We start from the raw sequence: 24,874 nt of genomic DNA, 5'->3' as shown, positions 1-24,874 counted from the left end.
AAGGTGCACCCAAACCAACACATTGAGGTATTTTCTGAATTGTTTTATAAAAAAAATATTCTTCAAAAGTTCACATACATTTTAACAATCTTACAAAAATATAAATAAATCTTCATGACATTTCATGAGCACAATTGATGTCTCCTTACATGCATACTTAATAAGATTCCTATGGTTAAGTTATTTTAAGACTAGTGATTTTAAAACTAGCTTCCCAAGGAACGTTTATGGCAAAATCAGATACTCTGTACAATAAAATAGTTCAATAAAATAAAGGACTACCCAAATAGTTCCTTTGAAATCATCCACGTAAAGGCACACAAAGCAAGATATGTTCGCATTAAGATTCTGAGTCGAGCACAACGATTGAATTTACAGTATAGGCCTATTTACAACAATACACAACAGGATATCTACAGTAGTCATTTCATAGTTCATTGAATGGACAGCAAAATACTTTGAAAGGTTAATTGATTTTCAAAGGTTATCGGTTTCCTAAAGGCAGAGGCTCCAAACCCGTGTTTCCTTCAGCGAGCTCCCCATTGGATGTTGCATCAGCACCTGTCATCTCACATTGCTGGCCAATGTTCATGGAGACATGTCATGTGTGTTTTTTATTCACTCTCTTGACTTTTTCAGTTACAAGTACATCTAGAATTGGAAAAGCCATGCCTGCATTTCCTTTCAAGCGGAGCAGAAACGCAATGGTCTTTGATCTTGTCCCTTGGAAGTAAAAAGAAGATCATGTTGTTTTTCTTTCTGGGGTGACCTTCCATCACTTCTGTCTAAAATGTCCCTATAAAGCTTTTTAGGGAAAATGTATGGAACAGTCATAAGTAAATAATACACACACTTACATCAGCATTTCCTTTCAAGTGGAGTAGAAAGGCAGTGGTTTTTGATCTTGTCCCCTGGAAGTAAAAAGAAGATCATGTTTCTTTGTGTGTGGTGATATTCCAACACTTCTGTCTAAAATGTCCCTAAAAAGCTTTTTTATGGAAAATGTATACACAGTCACAAGTAAATTATACACACACTTACATCATCAGCAACGTCTTGCACACGTAACGTAAATAGCTGCTTGAATGATTTACCTGAGACGCGTCTGCTGCGCGATTGCGTTTCAACCACACAGTGGCGCTCCGAGTTCAGAAATTCTATAAACTCTCCAAAAGCAACCCAGTTTTAGAAGTTGTTGTAGCCACTCAACACTGTACGCTACTGACCTGTAATACAGTTTTAGACCTACTGAAGGTGTCAAACAAATTAATTCCAGCTATTTTAAGATTATATGCCAACAAACACCGTGCGTAATAGGGTGGGTAAAATTGCGTGTAGTTATTCAAACATGCACATAGGCCGGACACTGACCTGACATTACTGTTATGAAGCATTAGGCCAACTGAATGTATTCAACAAATGAATTCAAGTTATTGAGAGATTGCATGCCAACCTAACTGCTTGCGTAAAAGCGCCCGTAAATGTTCTCAGGCTGGCTACTCACCGATATCGTTTTTTTTCTGCTCAGCTCGGGCGTTGCTTGTTTTTTCATACATCTGTAAGCTTGCCAGTGTACTGTTCAAATGGGCTAAAGTTAGTAAATCTGAGTGTCTCGAGAGAATCATCTTCAATGTACTCTGATTTGGCGAGGGACTGCTTGCTGTCGCTGGTCGATTTGAATTCGCCAAATGAAGTATTCTGTTGACCACAAGTCACGTGAGTATACACGGCGGTGTCCTCATCATTGCGTTCTCTGTGATAGAAGTAATTAAAATTGGAAACGATGACAGGGACAGGTAGGGCTATGGTCAGCACTCCGGCGATGGCACACATCGATCCCACTATTTTGCCGCCAATAGTAACCGGGCACATGTCTCCGTATCCAACCGTAGTCATGGACACCACCGCCCACCAAAATGCGGCGGGGATACTCGTGAATCCCGATTCAGGGTCGTCTGTCTCTGCAAAGTAAGCAGCGCTGGAGAACAGAATAACCCCTATGAGAAGAAAGAATATCAAAAGACCTAGTTCGCTGATGCTGGCGTTGAGTGTCTGGCCCAAAATTTGGAGACCCTTGGAGTGCCTGGAAAGTTTGAAAATCCTGAAGACTCGAACCAAACGGATTACTCTGAGTATGGCTAACGACATGGCCTGTTCGCTTCCCGCTCCCTGTAGCTCAGCGAGTTCAAGTCCAAGGGTGATGAAATAAGGAGCAATCGCTAATATGTCAATGACGTTCATTGCGTTTTTGAAGAAAGCCGGTTTGCTAGGGCACGATAAAAACCTCATGAGAAATTCAAAGGAAAACCACACGATGCAAAGTGACTCAACCATAAAAAACGGGTCTGTCAACGGATTTTTTTTTTTGTGGCGAGTAGTCCCATTCGTGATGAGGTGATTACTGAGTTCTATGTCTGTGCTGTGATCTTCCCTGAACCGTGGCAATGTCTCCAAACAGAAGATCAGTATGGATATCAAAATCACACTGACTGATACAACAGCGATCATCCGGGCAGGCCCAGAGCTGTCGGGGTACTCAAACAACAACCACATCTGGCGCTGAAACTCGTTGTCAGGCATCGGACGTTCCACCTCTCTGATCATACCTTCATCTTCTTTGAACATCTCTATGACCTCCTCTTCGATTTCATAAAATTTGATTTCTTCCATGAAAATGTCCATGGTAACGTTGACAGGTCTCCTAAGCCTTCCCCCGGACTGGTAATAATAAAGGATAGCATCAAAGCTGGGTCTATTCCTGTCGAAAAAGTACTCATTTCTCAACGGATCGAAGAAGCGCATCCTTTTACGTGGGTCTCCCAATAGCGTAGAGGGAAAGCGCGAGAGGGTCTTCAGTTGTGTTTCGAAGCGCAGCCCGGAGATGTTGATGACGACCCTCTCGCTACACTCCTGGTCGCCCAGCTCCACGTCGCAATCATCTTGGTACCGGGGAGGGACTACCACAGTCTCGTCCTGGTTCTCACGGGATACAACAGTCATCTTTTGCCCCTCTCAAGGGTGAGCGCTTCACTCAACTCCACGGCCCCCACTGTCACTTTCTCTCGGTAGTTTCTTTCTTTCTTTCTCTCCCTCTCTTTCTTTGGGTAATGAATCCAAGTAAATCCTCACTGTATCACTCCAGCCTCCCAAATTGTATGATTAATTACTCCACCATATGTTTTTTTTCTGCCCAGTAAAAGTTCTTGTTGGTTTCCCCCATTTAAATCAATAAACTTTTTGTAGTTGCAGACGGTCCTGAAATACTCTCCAGTCTGTCGACTTGCTACCGTTGGCTGTCTACAGTATTGGCTGCATATTCACACCATTTTAAACAGCCAGAAGCCCTCCCCAAATTGACTGACGTGATGACACTCGCTGCACTGTCCACTGCTCACTTACTTCTCTCTCTGTGTCATGTTGTTGAATCTAACACAACTGGTAAACACCTATTACACTTCTTAAAAGTTCTCTCAACTCAGGACTTGCAGTGTTGACCAGTGCTCTAATATCTTATTTCAGAGAAACAAATCACTGACATAATTTTTTAAAGGACTGTGTAACGGTTTTCTTCTGGGGAAAGAGAGGCGGACCAAAATGCAGCGTGGTTACTTGTAAACATCTTTAATAAAGATGAACAACCTACAAAACAAGAAATGTGAAAAAAACGAAATAGCCCTATCTGGTGCCACAAACACAAAGACAGGAACAATCACCCACAAAACCCTTCACAAAACAGGCTACCTAAATATGGTTCCCAATCAGAGACAATGACTAACACCTGCCTCTGATTGAGAACCATATCAGGCCTAACATAGAAATGGACAAACCAGACACACAACATAGAATGCCCACCCAGCTCACGTCCTGACCAACACTAAAACAAGGAAAACACACACGAACAATGGTCAGAACGTGACAGTACCCCCCCCCCCAAGGTGCGGACTCCGAACGCACAACCTAAACCTATAGGGGAGGGTCTGGGTGGGCATCTGTCCTCGGTGGCGGCTCTGGCGCTGGACGTGGACCCCACTCCATAATTGTCTTAGTCCCCCTCCTTAGCGTCCCTTGAGTGGCGACCCTCGCCGCTAACCTTGGCCTAGGAACCCTAACAACGGGCCCCACTGGACTGAGGGGCAGCTCGGGACTGAGAGGAAGCTCAGGCAGGTTGATGAATCTAGCAGATCCTGGCTGACTGGCGGTTCCGGCAGATCCTGGCTGACTGGCGGTTCCGGCAGATCCTGGCTGACTGGCGGTTCCGGCAGATCCTGGCTGACTGGCGGTTCCGGCAGATCCTGGCTGACTGGCGGCTCTGGCAGATCCTGGCTGACTGACGGCTCTGGCAGATCCTGGCAGTTCTGGCAGATCCTGGCTGACTGGCAGTTCCGGCAGATCCTGGCTGACTGGCGGATCCTGGCTGACTGGCGGATCTAACTGATCCTGGCAGACTGGTGGTTCCGGAAGATCCTGGCTGACTGGCGGTTCTGGCAGATCCTGGCTGACTGGCGGTTCTGGCAGATCCTGGCTGACTGGCAATTCCGGCAGATCCTGGCTGACTGGCAATTCCGGCAGATCCTGGCTGACTGGCAATTCCGGCAGATCCTGGCTGACTGGCAGCTCTGGCAGATCCTGGCTGACTGGCGGATCTAGAAGATCCTGGCTGACTGGCTGATCCTGGCAGACTGGCGGATCCTGGCAGACTGGCCGTTCTGGCAGATCCTGGCTGACTGGCGGATCCTGGCTGACTGGCAGCTCTGGCAGATCCTGGCAGATCCTGGCAGTTCTGGCAGTTCCGGCAGATCCTGGCTGACTGGCGGATCCTAGCTGACTGGCGGATCTAACTGATCCTGGCTGACTGGCAGTTCCGGCAGATCCTGGCTGACTGGCGGATCCTAGCTGACTGGCGGATCTAACTGATCCTGGCTGACTGTCGGTTCTGGCAGATCCTGGCTGACTGGCTGTTCTGGCAGATCCTGGCTGACTGGCAGCTCTGGCAGATCCTGGCTGACTGGCGGGTCCTGGCTGACTGGCGGATCCTGGCTGGCTGACTGGCAGATCCTGGCTGACTGGCAGTTCTGGCAGATCCTGGCTGACTGGCAGTTCTGGCAGATCCTGGCTGACTGGCGGATCTAACTGATCCAGGCAGACTGGCGGCTCTGGCGCTCCTGGCTGACTGGCGGCACTGGCGGCTCCTGGCTGACTGGCGGCACTGGCGGCTCCTGGCTGACTGGCGGCACTGGCGGCTCCTGGCGGCTCCTGGCAGACTGGCGGCGCTGGGCAGACTGGCGGCACTGGCGGCGCTGGGCAGACTGGCGGCGCTGGGCAGACGGGCAGCTCAGGCGGCGCTGGGCAGACGGGCAGCTCAGGCGGCGCTGGGCAGACGGGCAGCTCAGGCGGCGCTGGGCAGACGGGCAGCTCAGGCGGCGCAGGGCAGACGGGCAGAAACTCAGTCTCCCGCCTGTCCGGCGCTTCCAGAGCTCCTGGCAGACTGGCGGCTCCTGGCAGACTGGCGGCGCTGGGCAGACTGGCGGCACTGGCGGCGCTGGGCAGACTGGCGGCGCTGGGCAGACGGGCAGCTCAGGCGGCGCTGGGCAGACGGGCAGCTCAGGCGGCGCTGGGCAGACGGGCAGCTCAGGCGGCGCTGGGCAGACGGGCAGCTCAGGCGGCGCTGGGCAGACGGGTAGCTCAGGCGGTGCTGGACCGAGGGGCTCTGGTGCCTCCGAGGGGCTCTGGCGCTCTGCCCAGCGCCGCCTGAGCTGCCCGTCTGCCCAGCGCCGCCTGAGCTGCCCGGACAGCGCCGCCAGTCTGCCCAGCGCCGCCAGTGCCGCCAGTCTGCCCAGCGCCGCCAGTCTCCAGGAGCCGCCAGTCTGCCAGGAGCTCTGGAAGCGCCGGACAGGCGGGAGACTCCGGCTGCGCCGGAGAGGAGGAAGGCTCCGGCCGCGCTGGACAGAGGAGGAAGGCTCCGGCCCCTGGACAGAGAAGCTCTGGCGCCTCTGGACTGAGGGGCTCTGGCGCCTCTGGACTGAGGGGCTCTGGCGCCTCTGGACTGAGGGGCTCTGGCGCCTCTGGACTGAGGGGCTCTGGCGCCTCTGGACTGAGGGGCTCTGGCGCCTCTGGACTGAGGGGCTCTGGCGCCTCTGGACTGCGGGACGGGAGCTCTGGCAGCGCCGGACAGGCGGGAGACTCTGGTAGCACTGGACAGAGAAGCTCTGGCGCCTCTGGACTGAGGGGCTCTGGCGCCTCTGGACTGAGGGGCGGAAACTCTGGTAGCGCCGGACAGGCGGGAGCACCTGTGTTGATGGGACGGAGAGACAGCCTGGTGCGGGGTGCCGGCACTGGTGGTACCGGGCTGAGGACACACACCTCAGGGCGAATGCCTTGCATACTACGCCAAATCAACTGCTCTCTCTCTTCACACTCCCCCAATTCTATTAACACCTCCTCGAGTGTCTCCTCATCTCCCATCCGTTCACGCTCCTCCATTCTGTGCAATAACTCCTCGACCCTCTCAGACTCAGCCCTCCGATAACATCCATGGCTCCTTACGGTAAACAGGGGGAGTTGGCTCAGGTCTGGCTCCTGACTCTGCCACACTCTCCCTGTGCCCCCTCCCAAGAAATTGTTGGGGCTGCCTCTCGGGCTTCCAGCCGCTCTGTCGTGCTAGCTCCTCATAATGCCGCCTCTCTGCTGTCGCTGCCTCCAGCTCGGCTTTGGGGCGGCAATATTCCCCTGGCTCTGCCCAGATTCCTTTCCCGTCAAGGATCTCCTCCCAAGTCCATTCTTCCAAATAGTGCAGCCTCTCCCACTGCTGCTGCTGCTGCTTTTGCTGCTACCTCTGTTGCTCCTGCACCTGTCGCTTCTCCTGCTGCTGCTGTTGCTGCTGCCTCTGTTTACCACACTGCTTGGTCCTTGGTTGGTGGGTGATTCTGTCACGGTTTTCTTCTGGGGAAAGAGAGGCGGACCAAAATGCAGCGTGGTTACTTGTTAACATCTTTAATAAAGATGAACAATCTACAAAACAAGAAATGTGAAAAAACCGAAACAGCCCTATCTGATGCAATAAACACAGAGACAGGAACAATCACCCACAAAACCCAACACAAAACAGGTTACCTAAATATGGTTCCCAATCAGAGATAATGACTAACACCTGCCTCTGATTGAGAACCATATCAGGCCAAACATAGAAATAGACAAACCAGACACACAACATTGAATGCCCACCCAACTCACGTCCTGACCAACACTAAAACAAGGAAAACACACTCGAATGATGGTCAGAACGTGACAGACTGACCGAGTTTCCTTTAGTTAACCTACACAACAATCACAACTCAGTCAACTTCACCAGTTCGTTTTTTTTTTAAATGTTGCATTTCAAATGTTTGTTTCCAATGTGGACTAACCGCAGGGCTTTAATGCAGCTTCACATTGGAACACTATTAGCAATTTTTGCACATCATGTCTAAATCATCCAAAGGTATCAATAAATCATTGTGAAGCTCTACGAAATTGGTTATAGATGTTGAGAAACAAATTGATGCTTGATAAATGCTGATATCGGTCCCATGACTTGAATGGGATTTGTGTCACAAAGGCTAAAATGTTAGCACGTGGAAACAGTGCCAGGGAAACTACACCAAAGCATGGATTGCTGTCATACCTTGGCCATAGACTGCTTACAGGGTAAGGAAATCATGAAATGTAATTTTGAAATTTGGGGAACTTTCCCCATAAGAACGACTGCAACCCTCAAAATGAAAAAGTATATATATTTTTTTTCTTCCTGGATTACATGTTCCTGATATTACAGGAAGCCCTCTGCCCACACTGTGAGTTAATGCTCTCTTACACAACTGGTTTCAGTTGCTTCACACATGGTGTGCTTTGAAGACTGTGAGAAATAAACCGAAACAAGATCAACCATCCTTCCTAGGAATATATAGTTGATTAATCCGTGTGTCAAAACAGAAGCCACAAACCCAAGATAGGCTGTGCATCTACAGATACTCCTCAAATGACCCATTTGTTGATACAGTAGCCTATGTAGCCTACCCAACCCATGCTATAACAGCTAATTGATGGCCAATGATGTTCACTTTTACTTTTGTGGTGATCAAACGTTTTCTGAATGGGTGACCATCAGTTAACATAGTGGACACAGCTTAACTGCTCCCTCTATCTATACAGACCCAGGGTTGGATGTTAGCGTCAAATGTCAGCCTCAGACATGGTTCCCCCCACCGATAACCTGTCACCAAACGGCTATCTAGGTCAGGCTAAGGTGGCAGGGCCTTCTGTCTTCATGTTGGGACGGCAGGTAGCCTAGTGGTTAGTGTTGGACTAGTAACCGAAAGGTTGCAAGATCAAATCCCTGAGCAGACAAGGTACAAATCTGTCGTTCTGCCCCGAACAAGGCAGTTAACCCACTGTTCCTAGGCCGTCATTGAAAATAAGAATTTGTTCTTAACTGACTTGCCTCGTAAAATAACAAACAGTCAGAGTCACTTCAGGCTGATGAATGTGTCAGAATAAAAAAAGGTTCTAAGAATGCCAGGTTCATCATTACTGTCAAGAATCTGGATCTAGAATTTCTCTGTCATTTTTCACCCCCCCGTTGGTCATGTAAGCTATGACACGCAGATGCTCTTACGCAGCCTTAACTGAAAACAGCACTAACTGATGACCAGTCACCTCATTTGCCTCTGAGAGACTCACTTCTTTCCCAGAGTTAATATATTGCATATGTGAATCTGAGGAAAAAAGTAACTCTGTAACTAATGTAATGGACATGGGTTATTATAGCTGACTGAAAAATAATATCATTTAGTTAGCCCCACCCCCCACCCCACCCGGCCAATGGAGCCTGAGGCGTGTAAACTGCTGACAGGAAGCACATTCGACCCCCTCATTATGGGTGTCCTGACCTATGGGTGCAGGAGACCCTCCATGGCAACAGGATATCCTCAAGTCATTCACACCACTAACGGAAGGCAACATAGAGGTCATGCCAGGTCCCACAGCGCTCCCATGTACACAGTACACAAGCATGCATACATTGAAGCACAACATGAACTCATCAACCAACGTTGACTTGTCAAAATAAATGCATGGATATAGTGTATATAATCCAAGTCTTTCCTTCTTATAGGACGTTAGATATTCTCATAGGACGTTAGAGACTGAGCGACAAGGACTGCATGTATACACTCATTGTCGATCACGCAACAGAAAAGCATGGCATTGGCAATGTATCCAGATCAATTCATTATTATCATTATCATGGAATAATCTTGGTGTTAGAGATTGACGTCGGAGATGAGGCATGATACCATGTGATCCTCCGTATGGAAGTATTAATATCAATATCATGATGATGAAACACTGCGCGAAGTTCCTTCTGGGTGGAAGTCGTGTTTACCGACTTTGAACACAGTTGCACGCATTTCACCATGCAGCCTCTCTTTATCTAAATATAGCAGAGAGGAGCTTTCCTCCTTCCTTTCACCAAGCACCACTAACGTGAGGTAATCACAGTGAGGACGGCGGGTGACTTCCTTGACTTTCAGTTTCCATGTGTGTCCGTCCGTCCATCTGCCAGCATTAACCGCACAAATTCAATAACTATATGAAGATGAAATACCATTTGTAGACCGTATGTGTGGTATGATATTGTATTTTCATTAGGTCAGTCTCAGAGGTCAACAGCTTTGGCTGACGGCCTTTGGATCCCATCATTATTGTGCCAACTATGTTGCTGGATATGGAATAGTGGGCCTTTGACTTGACCTGATAAATGCATTGCAGCGGAAGTGGTACCAGGGCTTCAATGGAAGGGATGAGTATGTGGATGTGGAGCTTGAGTCAGAGTCAGAGTCTGGGAAGCCTCTGTTTTGAGTAGGTTTCCATTTACACAGAAGTCTTACAGTAAGACCACCCACTTTTGTCTCTGTCACGCCCTGGCCTTAGTATTTTGTGTTTTCTTTATTATTTTGGTCAGGCCAGGGTGTGACATGGGTATTTATGTGGTTTGTTTTGTCTAGGTTTTTTTTGTAGGTCATGGGATTGTGGATTAGTGAAGTAGTCTAGGTAAGTCTATGGTTGCCTAGAGTGGTTCTCAATCAGAGGCAGGTGTTTATCGTTGTCTCTGATTGGGAACCATATTTAGGCAGCCATATTCTTTGAGTGTTTTGTGGGTGATTGTTCCTGTCTCTGTTTGCACAAGACAAGACAAGACAAGACAAGACAAGACAAGACAAGACAAGACAAGACAAGACAAGACAAGACAAGACAAGACAAGACAAGACAAGACAAGACAAGACAAGACAAGACAAGACAAGACAAGACAAGACAAGACAAGACAAGACAAGACAAGACAAGACAAGACAAGACAAGACAAGACAAGACAAGACAAGACAAGACAAGACAAGACAAGACAAGACAAGACAAGACAAGACAAGACAAGACAAGACAAGACAAGACAAGACAAGACAAGACAAGACAAGACAAGACAAGACTGTTTTGGGTTTTCACGGTTCTTGTGGGTTGTATTTTCATCTTTATTAAAGATAACCACGCTGCATTTTGGTCCTCTCTTTCGACAGAAGAAAACCGTAACAGCCTCAAGACTTCCTGAAGGTTTTGTCATTTAGACAGCCAGCAGGTGAGATACAAATGATATCTAAGAATGTGGGGAATATCTCAATATTGTGAGTATATTGTATAAATTTTTTTAAGGAAAATAATGGCTGTTTTAGTGTCAAGCATATTTTGTATGGTCAGGAACAACATTTGCTGGGAACTAAGGGTTTAGTTGAACTCATTATACATAGTTAAAGGGTAACTCTCAACCCCAATTTCAGCCTTTGCCCAACTCCTTAAAATAAATAAAAAAGCATTCAGGTGAGCATTGTGGGTGGGGGAATTGCTTAATGTAGGTGGTTTAAGTTCGAGTCTCCCATTGGCACAATATTATTTGAACGTGCAGTCACATTTAATGCAGTATTGTGTTAGGAAGAAAAGTGCAATCATCACTTTGAAAATTGTGATCTTTTCATATGGTCAAATTAACTCACAGATTGGTCTTGGGTACTGTATATAAACTACAGCCAGGGCAACCCTTTTTACAGGTATTACCTTACTCTTCAGAATTAGACGTGTGTGGGCATGGGAGGAATGTTGTACATAAAGGATTACACCTGGATTCACCTGGTCAGTCTTTCATGAAAATCAAATTTATTTATATAGCCCTTCGTACATCAGCTGATATCTCAAAGTGCTGTACAGAAACCCAGCCTAAAACTCCAAACAGCAAGCAATGCAGGTGTAGAAGCACGGTGGCTAGGAAAAACTCCCTAGAAAGGCCAAAACCGAGAGGAACCAGGCTATGTGGGGTGGCCAGTCCTCTTCTGGCTGTGCCGGGTGGAGATTATAACCGAACATGGCCAAGATGTTCAAATGTTCATAAATGACCAGCATGGTCCAATAATAAGGCAGAACAGTTGAAACTGGAGCAGCAGCACGGCCAGGTGGACTGGGGACAGCAAGGAGTCATCATGTCAGGTAGTCCTGAGGCATGGTCCTAGGGCTCAGATCCTCTGAGAGAATTAGAGAGAGCACACTTAAATTCACACAGGACACCGAATAGGACAGGAGAAGTACTCCAGATACAACAAACTGACCCCCCCCCCCCCCCCACACACAAACTACTGCAGCATAAATACTGGAGGCTGAGACAGGAGGGGTCAGGAGACACTGTGGCCCCATCCGAGGACACCCCCGGACAGGGCCAAACAGGAAGGATATAACCCCACCCACTTTGCCGAAGCACAGCCCCCACACCACTAGAGGGATATCTTCAACCACCAACTTACCATCCTGAGACAAGGCTGAGTATAGCCCACAAAGATCTCCGCCACGGCACAACCCAAGGGGGGGGTCACAACCCAGACAGGAAGATCCCATCAGTGACTCAACCCACTCAGGTGACGCACCCCTCAGGGACGGTATGAAAGAGCCCCAGTAAGCCAGTGACTCAGCCCCTGTAATAGGGTTAGAGGCAGAGAATCCCAGTGGAAAGAGGGGAACCGGCCAGGCAGAGACAGCAAGGGAAAAGAGGTGTTCTTAGATTTTTGTACACTCAGTGTATAATCCTCATAGCCTACTTGTTTTGTTTTTCTTCGTAAAAGCAAATAGATTTGTATGAAACGTTAAGCAAAACATTGAATTTGGTCATAATATTCTGAAATGTGCCTTACACTGCCTTTTGAATTTTTTGTAACATCAGTAGTCTAGTCAAGGAAGCATCACAAAAAATATATTGTCACACTCCACTTACCAAGACCATTGCCAAATAAGTAATGATGGGTTGTTCGCAAACTAACAGCTCTTTTTTTTTGGTGAACGTCGGGAACCGAATCGCATCTGTGAAAGTACCATTCACTGGGCTCCCTGAAGATTGTAAATCCTCACTGCACGAACAATAGATAGTGATGAGAGATGCTCTTTCTGGTCCACACACATTTTTGCAGTGAGTACATGTTTTTCCTCATTTTTTTTTGCAGGTCATGTAATAATTTGGTAATGTAAAAAATGTCTTTGAACTCACATGTCACGATCTGACATAATGGCAGGCAACTGCAGGCTTTACATGAGAGATATTCAATTGTTTCATGGCTGTAGGTATTTTTAAGCGCTACTGAACGAAGAGCCGTTTGGGAGCCAAATGAATGGCCCTTTTAGCAGAACGGAGCCAAATGAGCCGGCTCACTAGAGAGTCTAAAAAGAATGCCCATCACTACAAATAAGGTGCTTGCTTTTATAGTAAGCCTTCAGGTGGTACCATCCAGCACGTGCAGAAGGGAGAGTATTTCATACCGAACCCCTCCACATGATTTCAATGGTATAGTTGAACCACTAGAGGCAAAAATAGCTAGATTCACTTTTGCTACAAGCAGTCAAAATGAAGACCAGAATTGACATGTTTCACTATAACTAAGGCCAAAATATCTGGTTTTATTAATGAAAGTTACTCTTAAGTAATGTAAGAATAAAATGTCATGATATGAGAGTAAATTAGTTACAAAAGGCTACTGTATATCTTGACAGACATTTACTGCTTCCTCCTTCCTCCCCCTAGTGTATTATAAATATGTCCAACATAGAAAGCATGAGAGCAAACTCATCTCATTAGAAGTGTGAAAGTGTTGGATCTAAACAACCTTAAGATCTGTTAATGCTATCCCGATTAGCCCCTGTGTGTGTACACTAAATGACCAGAAATATGTGGACATCTGCTTGTCGAACATCTCATTACAAAGTACATAAGTAAAAATACTTTAAAGTACTACTTAAGTAGTTTTTTGGGGGTATCTGTACTTTACTTTATTTATACTTTTGACAACTTTTACTTCAGTGCTTTCGTAAAGAAAATAAGGTACTTTTATTTTGGTCCGCCTCTCCTTCCCAGGAGGAAAGCCAGTACAACTCCATACATTTTCCCTGACAACCAAAAGTACTCGTTACATTTTGAATGCTTAGCAGGACGGGAAATGGTCCAATTCACACAATGGTCCAAGACACAAATCCCTACTCCCTCTGATCTGGCAGACACACTAAACACAAATGCTTAATTTGTAAATGATGTCTCAGTGTTGGAGTGTGCCCCCGGCTATCTGTAGATTAAAAACAAACATTGTGTCGTTTAGTTTGTTTAATATAAGCAATTTGAAATTATTTATACTTTTGATACTTAAGTATATTTTTAGTTACATTTACTTTTGATACTTAAGTATATTTAGAAACAAATACTTTTAGACTTTTACTCAAGTACTTTACCAGGTGACTTACACTTGAGTCATTTTCTATTAAGGTATCTTTATTTTTACTCCAGTATGACATTTGGGTACTTTTTCCACCACTGCCAAAATCATGAGCATTAATATGTATTTGTACCCCCCCCTTACTGCTGTAACAACCTCCACTCTTCTGGGAGATGGCTCTCCACTAGATGTTGGAACCTTGCTGCAGGGACTTGCTTCCATTCAGCCACAAGAGCATTTGTGCAGTCAGGCTCTGGTGTTAGGCGATTTAAGCCTGGCTTGCATTCCAATTCATCCCAAAGGTGTTCGATAGGGTTGAAGTCAGGGCTCTGTGCAGGCCAGTCAAGTTCTCCACACTGATCGACAAAACATGTCTGTATGGACCTCGCTTTGGGCACGGGGGCATTGTCATGCTGAAACAGGAAAGGGTCTTCCCCAAACTCTTGCCACAAAATTGGAACACAGGATTATCTAGAAAGCCATTGTATGATGTAGTGTTAAGATTTCCCTTCACTGGAGCCTAGCCCAAACCTGTTAGGTGGAGCAACCCAAGAGCAGACTCACACAGAGAGGTATGGAGTACAGATCCGGGGAAGCTTGGATGAGTTGCAGAAAAAAGAGGTTGGAGTAGGCTGAGTAGAACAGGGTAAACAGGTCCCGAGGGAAACCCAAGGTAGTGGTGAGTAAAATCCAGTGCAAGGTAGTTGTGGAACTGGATCATGAACTAACTGAGCAGAGATTACGATCTGGCAGAGTGGAAGTGGCAGGACTGAGTATTTGTAGAGGTCTTGATTATGGAACGAGTTGAAGTGGGTAAGGATCTGCTCTGACTCCAGAACACCTGTCTCCAACCACACAATCACACAGAGAGGGAGAGGGAGACCGAGAGAGAGTGTACAGGGGGAGTAACTGCAGTTCAAGAAGACACCGGATGAACACAAGGGCATAGCAGGGGCAGATGTGACAAATCCATGAACAACAGTCCCAGACTTTACAGTTGGCACTATATATTGGGGCAGGTAGCAGGGGTGCGTCACCTGAGTGGGTTGATTCACTGATGTGGTCATCCTGTCTGTGTTGGCGCCCCCCCCCCTTGGGTTGTGCCATGGCGGAGATCTTTGTGGGCTATACTCAGCCTTGTCTCAGGATGGTAAGTTGGTGGTTGAAGATATATCTCTAGTGGTGTGGGGGCTGTGCTTTGGCAAAGTGGGTGGGGTTATATCCTTCCTGTTTGGCCCTGTCCGGGGGTGTCCTCAGATGGGGCCACAGTGTCTCCTGACCCCTCCTGTCTCAGCCTCCAGTATTTATGCTGCAGTAGTTTGTGTCGGGGGGGGTGGCTAGGGTCAGTTTGTTATATCTGGAGTACTTCTCCTGTCCTATTCGGTGTCCTGTGAGAATCTATGTGTGCGTTCTCTAATTCTCTCCTTCTCTCTTTCTTTCTCTCTCTCGGAGGACCTGAGCCCTAGGACCATGCCCCAGGACTACCTGACATGATGACTCCTTGCTGTCCCCAGTCCACCTGACCATGCTGCTGCTCCAGTTTCAACTGTTCTGCCTTATTATTATTCGACCATGCTGGTCATTTATGAACATTTGAACATCTTGGCCATGTTCTGTTATAATCTCCACCCGGCACAGCCAGAAGAGGACTGGCCACCCCACATAGCCTGGTTCCTCTCTAGGTTTCTTTCTAGGTTTTGGCCTTTTCTAGGGAGTTTTTCCTAGCCACCATGCTTCTACACCTGTATTGCTTGCTGTTTGGGGTTTTAGGCTGGGTTTCTGTACAGCACTTTGAGATATCAGCTGATGTACGAAGGGCTATATAAATACATTTGATTTGATTCTCCAGGCATCCACCAAACCCAGATTCGTGCGTCAGACTGCCAGATAGTGAAGCGGTACTCTTCACTCCAGAGAATGTGTTTCCACTGCTCCGATGGCTGCAAGCTTTACACCACTCCAGCTGACACTTGGCATTGCACATGGTGATCTTAGGCTTGTGTACAGCTGCTCGGCCATGGAAACTAATTTCATGAAGCTCCCGACGAACAGTTATTGTGCTGACGTTGCTTCCAGAGGCAGTTTGGAACCCGGTAGTGAGTGTTGCAAGTGAGGACAGATTATTTTTGCACACTACCCGCTTCAGCACTCGGCAGTACCAATCTGTGAGCTTCGCAGCTGAGCCTGAACTATAATAGCACCTACAGATGGCCGGGACAGTTCTAGCAGTGCAGAAATTTGACGAACTGTCTTGTTTGAAAGATGGCATCCTATGACGACGCTACCTTGAATAACTGAGCCCTTAAGTAAGGCCATTCTACTGCCAATGTTTGTCTACAGAGATTGCATGGCTGTGTGCTCGATTTTATACACCTGTCACCAATGGGTGTGGCCAAATCCACTAATTTGAAGGGGTGTCCACATGCTTTTGCATATATAGTGTACTGTATGTGTGTGATCAGAGGCTTAGGGCACAGGCATCCAGACCTGGATTCAAATACTATTAAAAATGATTTAAACAAATGTATCTGCTCTTAATTGAGCTTGCCTGTTACAATGGAACCAATAGAAAAGGCTCAAAGTGCAAACCCCCACCCACATGGCACTCCAGGTAGGTGAAAACAACTGTTCAAAGTATTTGAAATATTTGAAATAGTATTTGAACCCAGGTCTGAACCATCTTCAGACACCCAGAGATGTCTGTCCCAGCCTTTAGGCTTCCTATGTGGATTAAGGAGACACCCTAGGTCCCCAAGCCAAGCTCTATTCCAGTTCCTGGGGAGGGTTTGATGGCCGCACACCCATTTTAGAAGGCTGTTATCTAACGTTGCTGGCCATGGTTTCACTGATAAGTAACTAACCAACCGGGCATGGAGCAAGAGGAGGCTGAAACCCGACACTGTGGGTTCCTCCTCAAAATATCCTCCTCTGCATTCTACATTCTATCTCCTCCTCCTCAGAGCATGATTTCACTGCTTGATCATATCAAGCCCTTTGCCCTTTTTTAGTAGACAGCATTGGCAGTCGGAAACTTCCAATACAAGCAAACCTGGGTTTCAAATACTGTTTAAAATATTTTCAAAAACATTATCTATGCTTGACTGAGCTTGTCTGGCTTTAATGGAGCAAAAGAATATTTCCAAAACTGCAAATCCAACTCATCTCACTCTACAGGCAGGTTAAAGCAAATGCTCAAAGTATTCAAAAGATATCAAATATTATTTAAACCCAGATCTGAAACCAAGCCCTGCCTGGCATCTGTAAGTGGATCAGTTCCAGGACTGAGACACTGTCCTCTTCACAGTTGTTAATCAGGGGGGAACATCAAAGGTCTTCGTGAATGTTCTTTTTTATTTGAGTAATAACTCGTGTGGCAAAGTATCTAAACTCAGCAAAAAAAGAAACATACCTTTTTCAGGACCCTGCCTTTCAAAGATAATTCGTAAAAATCCAAATAACAACAGATCTTCATTGTAAAGGGTTTAAACACTGTTTCCCATGCTTATTCAAAGAACCATAAGCAATTAATGAACATGCACCTGTGTTACGGTCATTCAGACACTAACAGCTTACAGACGGTAGGCAATTAAGGTCACAGTTATGAAAACATAGAACACTAAAGAGGCCTTTCTACTGACTCTGAAAAACACCAAAATAAAGATGCTCAGGGTCCCTGCTCATCTGCGTGATCTTGCCTTAGGCATGCTGCAAGGAGGCATGAGGACTGCAGATGTGGCCAGGGCAATAAATTGCAATGTCCTTACTGTGAGACGCCTGAGACAGCGCTACAGGGAGACAGGATGGACAGCTGATCGTCCTCGCAGTGACAGACCACGTGTAACAACACCTGCACAGGATCGGTCCATCTGAACATCACACCTGCGAGACAGGTACAGGATGGCAACACCAACTGCCTGAGTTACACCAGGAACGCACAATCCCTCCATCAGTGCTCAGACTGTCCTCAATAGGCTGAAAGAGGCTGGACTGAGGGTTTGTAGGCCTGTTGTGAGGCAGGTCCTCACCAGACATCACCGGCAACGACGTCACATATGGGCACAAACTTATGATAGCTGGACCAGACAGGACTGGCAAAAAGTGCTCTTCACTGACGAGTCGCGGTTTTGTCTCACCAGGGAAGATGGTTGGATTCGCGTTTATCGTCAAAGGAATGAGCGTTACACCGAGACCTGTACTCTGGAACGGGATCGATTTGGAGGTGGGGGATCCGTCATGGTCTGGGATCTAAACTTGTTCCGTTTATGTCTCAGAGTAAATGTATCATTCGTAAGCCACTAGAATAACTTATATTGAATAGACAATATTGTCCTTGTACAGCACTGAAATTGACTTTGTGCTCTACTGTACATTCCCTATTTCTAAACAACAAAAGGTGTGGAGAAGATACAATCCAAAACCTCACTGTCCACATCCATGTCATGATTTAACTTTTGTAAAATTGCCCCAGTTTCAGTAACACTCTGCTTGTTTCTCCCACAACCATGTTGGTTCAAGTATTTATAGACAGTATGTCTAGTTTTCTCCACTTGCAAACAGTGGGTTAATTGCCCGCATGTTTTAAATGTACTGTTGTCTGGCAACACAGCATCACATCAATGTGTACCGTCTGCACCGAACACAACTTGTGCATACATGGGATCTGTATAGTAACACCAATACATGTGTAACAATGTTGCTTCTGTCCCTCTCCTCGCCCCAACCTTGGCTTGAACCAGGGACCCTCTCAACACATCGACAACAGTCACCCTCGAAGCATCATTACCTATCGCTCCACAAAAGCCAAGGAAACAACATCTTCAAACATCTTCTCACGTTCACTCACCATAAAAGAAATACATTGTTTTATTTGACAAGTTTAAAAGATTGATGTTTCAGCCTTCAATGGCCTTCTTCAGAACAACTTGCAAACAATTACCCATTCCTATAAGTGAGTACTATACAGAACAAAAATATAGACACAACCTGTAACGTGTTGGTCCATACACACAAAAAGCTTATTTCTCGAAAATGTTGTGCACAAATTTCTTTACATCCCTGTTAGTGATAATTTCTCCATTACCAAGATAATCCATCCACCTGACAGGTGTGGCACTTTAAGAAGCTGATTAAACAGCATGATCATTACACAGGTGCACATTGTGCTGGGGACAATAAAAAGTCACTAAAATGTGCAGTTCTTCACACAACACAATGATCTTATATGAACTGTAACTCAGTAAAATTGTAGAAATTGTTGCATGTTGCGTTCATATTTTTGTTTGGTATATTTTAAAATAATATGTTAAAAATAATACACCTTGGCTGTTAAGTCAATTATACTTCATGACCGTTGCCTCCCGTTTTAGTTTATTGTGATGGTAATGACTTTAAAAATTAAAAAAATTAGTATAAGGCTGCGTGATGGAAATGTTTATGTTTGCGCTTTTCTAATAACCAATTTCTGTGTTCATGCAAGTGACTGAATGAATCCTCACTATCAGTATTGGTATAATTCAGTTTCAAGGTCTCAGCTTAGAAAGAAGAAGCCTCGTGGGGTATTGGTCATGCATGACCCAGTATTGCATGACCTAGTATTGTTTGTCACATGAATGAAGTAAATGTTAATGAGTAATTAATTATGAATGATGAATAAGCTGAATCATGCAAATATAACTTATCTGTATATAAAATAACTAACAGGACTTCCCCATGTAGAGCTCCTGATCAACGTGTGTCCTTGGTGCATTGAGTTTGTTGGAACCTCTCCAGCTTGCTGATAATTAACACTGATTCATTTAAGATTGACTTCGAGTGTCTTTGTGTAGAATATCCATGACAATTTGGCGCCGTGAACATCATGATTGATTCTTCCTGCGGAGCTTTCCAGTGGTGGTCTGCGAGGAAAACCGGTGCCACCTTTTATGAAATGTGAGGGAAATTCCAGTCTAACCAAAAGACGACGAGACCCGCCCATACCAGACCCTTACTGTGAGCTGCCCAGGAGGAGACACATCACCTGAAAACAACTAAGAGACGGAAACTGATTTCAGTAAGTCAATTTAAATGAATTGTTTATGATAAAACCATTAAAATGAAGGCAATTAACGCATAAAAAGATACCCATAGTCTTATAGAGAGGAAGCTATACACTAGTTTTATGAGAAGACTAGAGCAAGGGTGTAACGGTATCATGGAATGCCCCACTGACGGCTGTCTGTAGGCATTTATAAGAAGTGTCTACGTGGTCTGCAGCCACTAACAATAACACTTGGTGTTATTATATATGTACAGGAGATACATATGGTGCATAGCATATGGTGCACAGCAAGATGCGCATGGGATAATAAGGGAGATTACTGAGTGTGTTAGGGAATAGTACTATTAACCTTTTCACACGTGCCAACAAACGGGTGTGATCATTCTACAGTGGTGCCTGTAGCATACGCTCAAACCGGTGTGATTAGAACGCTTGATTAGAATGCTTATTTACAACGTCCAGTTTCACTTGACACAACAATCAGCATTTGAGCTGGTCACACTGTTTTTTCAGCATTTTGCACAAACACTGTCCTTACAAGTTATGTCCAGAATGTGACCAGTTTATTTTTGGAATCAATGTTCAGACATTCACAGAAGTAGGTACAGCATAACACAATCATCCAAACTGGAAAATGTAAACGACCTTTGTCCTAGCGCTAACTGAGGAAAGATTAACGTAACACAAGCGGTCATATTTTTAGGTCAAACTCTCAGCTGACAAAAACTACACTATGAATTAGCTAATAGCAATTACTATTTATAATTAATCACATCACAGCTGAACTCACCATTGATCAAAAATATTTGAGTAAAACACTTTCTAGAAATCGGAAGTAATCCGACGATATGTAGTTTGTGCACGCCCCATGTCTGTTTTTTTGCATCAACCAAAGATAATAAGAGGAGACCAGATGAGTTTGGTCTATAGTATGCATGTTGAAGGGGATGTGTCGTGTACCATTGTAGCAATGTCTTCAAAAGGAGACAACTCATAAATGCGGAAATTCTGGAGATTTTTATAAATTCTGACGATGAGTCTGAGTATGAAAGTCAGAAATTCAATTCTGACAGTGACAGTGAGGAGCTGCCCCCCAACCTTGTAGCCATTTAGAACTCTGAATCTGAGGCCCCCTTGTCCACTTGACGAAGTCCCAGGTCCATTTGAAGATGCTGGTGGTGATGGAGGCAGACCAACAGTGGATGCAGTACAGTACATTGGAGTTCTGTGGTAGCTGGAAGGACGCCAACCATTTCACCCCTCCTGGCCCTGCTGTTTGCTTTGATGAGTCCCAGTCTGGAGTGCAAATCCCCTTGCCATTTTCCTCTGAGGCAGAGTGCTTCAAGCTGTTTCTGACAGAGGAGCTGGTGGGAGACATAGTAGAGGAGATTAATCACTATGCCTTGAAGCTACAGGAGAAGAGAGAGCCAGGAGTGAGGGGGAAACTCGCTAAATGGGAGACAACCACTATTAGTGAAATGTGTACCTTCCTGGTGACAGTCCTTCTCATGGGAATAGTAAAGAAGAACTCCCTGACAGAATACTGGAGCACAGATCCCATGTTTGCAACTCCCTTCTTTGCCACCCTCTTTTCCCCAAATTAAAAATTGCTTCGCCCACCCACTGGAGCAGGTTGTTCGTCGACTGTCAGATAAGAAATAACACAGAAGAATGATCACCTCAAAAGCACGGATCATTCCTTAATGGGCTGGCAGTGAAAAATCAGTATGAGTTTTACTTTGGAGAACTTACTGTGAAAAGGACAGAGGGAGAGAACTGTGTCTTGTTAAAAAAAAACAGGACATTGCTGTTGTACAGAATGTGGTCGTCAATGAAATGGGCAACACTTTCGTAGTCTACAAGAGGTTCAAGAAAATGGTTGATTTCTTCACCTACCCCTTTGCCATCTTCCAAGATAGGCATTTTTCACCTCTCTGGATTATCAGATAATCTCCTCTTCACCAACGCTACAAATGTGCTGAAGAATTCTTCTTCCTTGCCAGAATGGATAAGCTGGCTTTCCATTGAGCCACTTGTAGACATGGCATAGCCCTATTTGTTTCTGTTCGCCTCTCACAAGGTAAATATCTTAGGGTTTCACTGGGTATTGTGTGATTGGAGTGTAAATTATTATTTTTGATTGTAAGTGGTCTCTATGCTTAGTTCTCCCTCATTCTCTCCTGTCTTTAGATCATGAAGTTTGCTGTAATTCAGTTCCTGGATGAAAGGAACGAGCCATATGCAGTAGCTCTACAAGTATGTATCAAAGACAACATCTGTTATTGGCCACCACTCAGCCTCAGAAAAAATAACAAAAGTAACAATTTAGCCATCGAGTATACTCCACCAGACAGCACCTGAAAAAAAAGTTGCTTTAAGATCATGAAGGGAGCAGGTAATTTTGCCTAATATATGTCTCTGATATGCTCTCATTTGAACTTTTAGTGTAATTAACTTGTCTGATGTGACAGTCCGTGTTTTGCAGAATGATTCATTCCTCTACCTTGTTATTCACTGGTCTAGACAATTAGGAAATGGCACAAATGTGATGGGAAAACATTGAGGTGCTAGTGGACAGTAGAGTTGGTATGTTAAAAAGCTTCGCTTCCAGACACACCGCCAGTCCCACCGTATCAGGAGCTTCTATCGAACCGTGAAAACATTGCGGTGCCAGCAGACTTTAGAGCTGGTATGTAAAATAGATTTTTTTAAATGCTTGATTGTATGCAAAGTTCAATTTCTGAACCATAATCAGCGTTCATGGTCAATTTCCAAAAGTATTTATGTATTTTTGTATTCTTAGAACTAGTTGTCTCCCCTATAACACATATGCCACGTCAGGGGCCAAGAGTCCGAATACAAATTAGGGAAGCATTATTCATTCAAAAATCCATTGGAGGATATATCCTGTCCTGCTAAATGAACGTGGTACATTCGTGGTACATTCAGGCGTTTGGAAATTGCTCCCAAGGATGAAACAGACTTGTGGATGTCTGAAAATCAGGTCTTGACTGATTTCTTTTGATTTTCCCATGATGTCAAGCAAAGAGACATTGAGTTTGAAGGTGGGCCTTGAGATACATCCAGAGGTACACCTTCAATTGACTCAAATTATGTCAATTAGCCTATCAGAAGCATCTAAAGCCATCGCATAATTTTCTGGAATATTCCAGGCTGTTTATAGGTACAGTCAACTTAGTGTATGTGGACTTCTGACACAGTGGAATTGTGATACAGTGAATTATAAGTGAAATTATCTGTCTGTAAACAATTGTTGGAAAAATGACTTGTGTCATAAACAAAGTAGATGTCCTAACCGACTTGCCAAAACTATAGTTCATTAACAAGTATTTGTGGAGTGGTGGAAAAACAAGTCTTAATGACTCCAACCTAAAGTGTATGTAAACTTCTGACTTCAACTGTACTACATTTACACCCCCCCCTTTGGTTCTGAAGTCACCATCACCTACTAATTAACTTATCATTGTTGCAGATTAAGTGTTTGAACTATTAATATATCAATATTTATCATTTACAAATTAGCTATGACATAGCCAATGACTATGTAACACCATTTTGGATTTCACCCCCATTCCACAGGCCTAATGGAATGGTTTAGGCCAGTTGGACATTTTTATGGAGTGAGTTTATTTTCTTCTCCCGCTTCGACCATGCACATTGCAAAAGTGGATTGCTGTCATTGACATGGAAGGATCAACTTTACCCTGTATATCTAAAAATGACCATATACAGTACATAGATTTTTTTAAGCAAAACTACCAAAAATATTGCTGATGGTGAACCTGAACAATCAAAATCAAATCCATTGTAAACCATGTCCATCAGGTATTGCCAGATTAGTTGTTTCTACTTTTATTCCGGTAAAACACCATTTTCAACAGCCCTTAGATAACTTATGTCATTTGCTAGGTTATTATTGTTGTCACTCAACTAATAAAGCCTAATAACACAAAAGCCATTTTAGCATTTGAAGAATGAAGGTGCTGCACAGATGTGCAAGAACAGGCCGCCTACCTCCAGGTGGCCAGCGTGCGAAGCTGGGCACAGTGCGCAGTTTGACTGCAGTAGACCACTGATATCGCCTGGGGTTGTTAGGCATGCAAAAGGTCTTGTAGATCAATGACTGGGTGTTCCCTACATGTGTTCGTGCGTGCATGCGTGCGTGTGTACACTGCGAAGATGTCGCTGTGTTTTCGGCGTCCACCAGAGCAGTAGGTGTAACTCAATCCAGCTCAGAGAGCAAATGTCTGCTAGGGAACCTTAGAGGCACCTATAAATAGACACAGATGCATACCCCTCCAACGCTGGTCTTAGTGGCCTATATGCACTCATGAGCTCATGGCAACAGGCGTCTTCTGATCCTGTGGGGGTGTATCTACATAGTCTGATCCTAACCCGAATTGTTCCGTTTCACTTAATCATGAAGCAATTTAGTTTGGTTCCATGCTAGAATGTTAATGGTTCATCTTGTTACAAATAAAATTAATAACATCAACATCAATCATTTTATAATGGTGCAAGTTACATACAATATGGGTGTGTGAACATGTGTCCAATGCAGTTGTCTTCAATTCCCTCATTATGACCTTTTCTCCTCGTGGCTCAAGACCCCTGTCAACAACATTTTCCCTGCCACCTGGCAGGTCATTACAGACCATTTCAAAATGAACAATGTATATGATATCTAGCGTGAAAGCAGCAGTGCATGATGAACAGTAGTGTCTCACGCCACACGGGATAATGAAGGTAAGAGATGAATGAAGGTGATGACGGTAAGAGTGTTCCAACGTTACCCTTTTTTTTTGTCTGTAGCAAATGACTCTATCTCTTTACCCTCCTTGACACTTGACATTATGCACTTGGTTCTCTGACCATTTCAAATAGGAAGCAGAGCCAGCCAGTAGGTCTTGTGGTGTGGTTGAGAATTGACCACAAAGTTCCAGCAAACAACCCAAATACCTCAAAGAAAATATGTGTTGGAAAAGGGAAACTTTTATTA

General features: G+C 45.1%; 1 protein-coding gene across 7 annotated transcripts; it reads right to left on the bottom strand.

The window, feature by feature from the left end:
- Positions 1-28: 28 nt before the first annotated feature.
- LOC135524077 (shaker-related potassium channel tsha2-like) lies at positions 29-3,344 on the bottom strand. Of its 7 annotated transcripts, none has more exons than XM_064951254.1 (4): positions 1,505-3,344; positions 1,095-1,166; positions 858-911; positions 29-723 (listed from the first exon to the last, which is right to left on the bottom strand). In XM_064951254.1, the coding sequence occupies exon 1, from the start codon at positions 2,998-3,000 to the stop codon at positions 1,549-1,551; it is 1,452 nt and encodes a 483-aa protein (XP_064807326.1). In that variant the 5' UTR covers positions 3,001-3,344; the 3' UTR covers positions 29-723; positions 858-911; positions 1,095-1,166; positions 1,505-1,548. The 7 variants fall into 7 exon arrangements, with proteins under 7 accessions (XP_064807326.1, XP_064807327.1, XP_064807323.1 ...); XM_064951255.1 differs by having other exon boundaries at positions 1,095-1,157; XM_064951251.1 differs by having other exon boundaries at positions 1,095-3,344.
- Positions 3,345-24,874: the final 21,530 nt, after the last annotated feature.

The sequence above is a fragment of the Oncorhynchus masou genome, chromosome 31 (assembly GCF_036934945.1).
Source record: "Oncorhynchus masou masou isolate Uvic2021 chromosome 31, UVic_Omas_1.1, whole genome shotgun sequence".
Classification (NCBI taxonomy): domain Eukaryota; kingdom Metazoa; phylum Chordata; class Actinopteri; order Salmoniformes; family Salmonidae; genus Oncorhynchus; species Oncorhynchus masou.
The sequence above is the reverse complement of the archived record's forward strand: the minus strand, read 5'-3'. Positions and strand labels throughout refer to the sequence as shown.

Excerpts from the sequence above, each read along its gene's own strand:
- LOC135524077 (XM_064951250.1), bottom strand. The coding sequence starts at position 3,000 with ATGACTGTTGTATCCCGTGAGAACCAGGACGAGACTGTGGTAGTCCCT.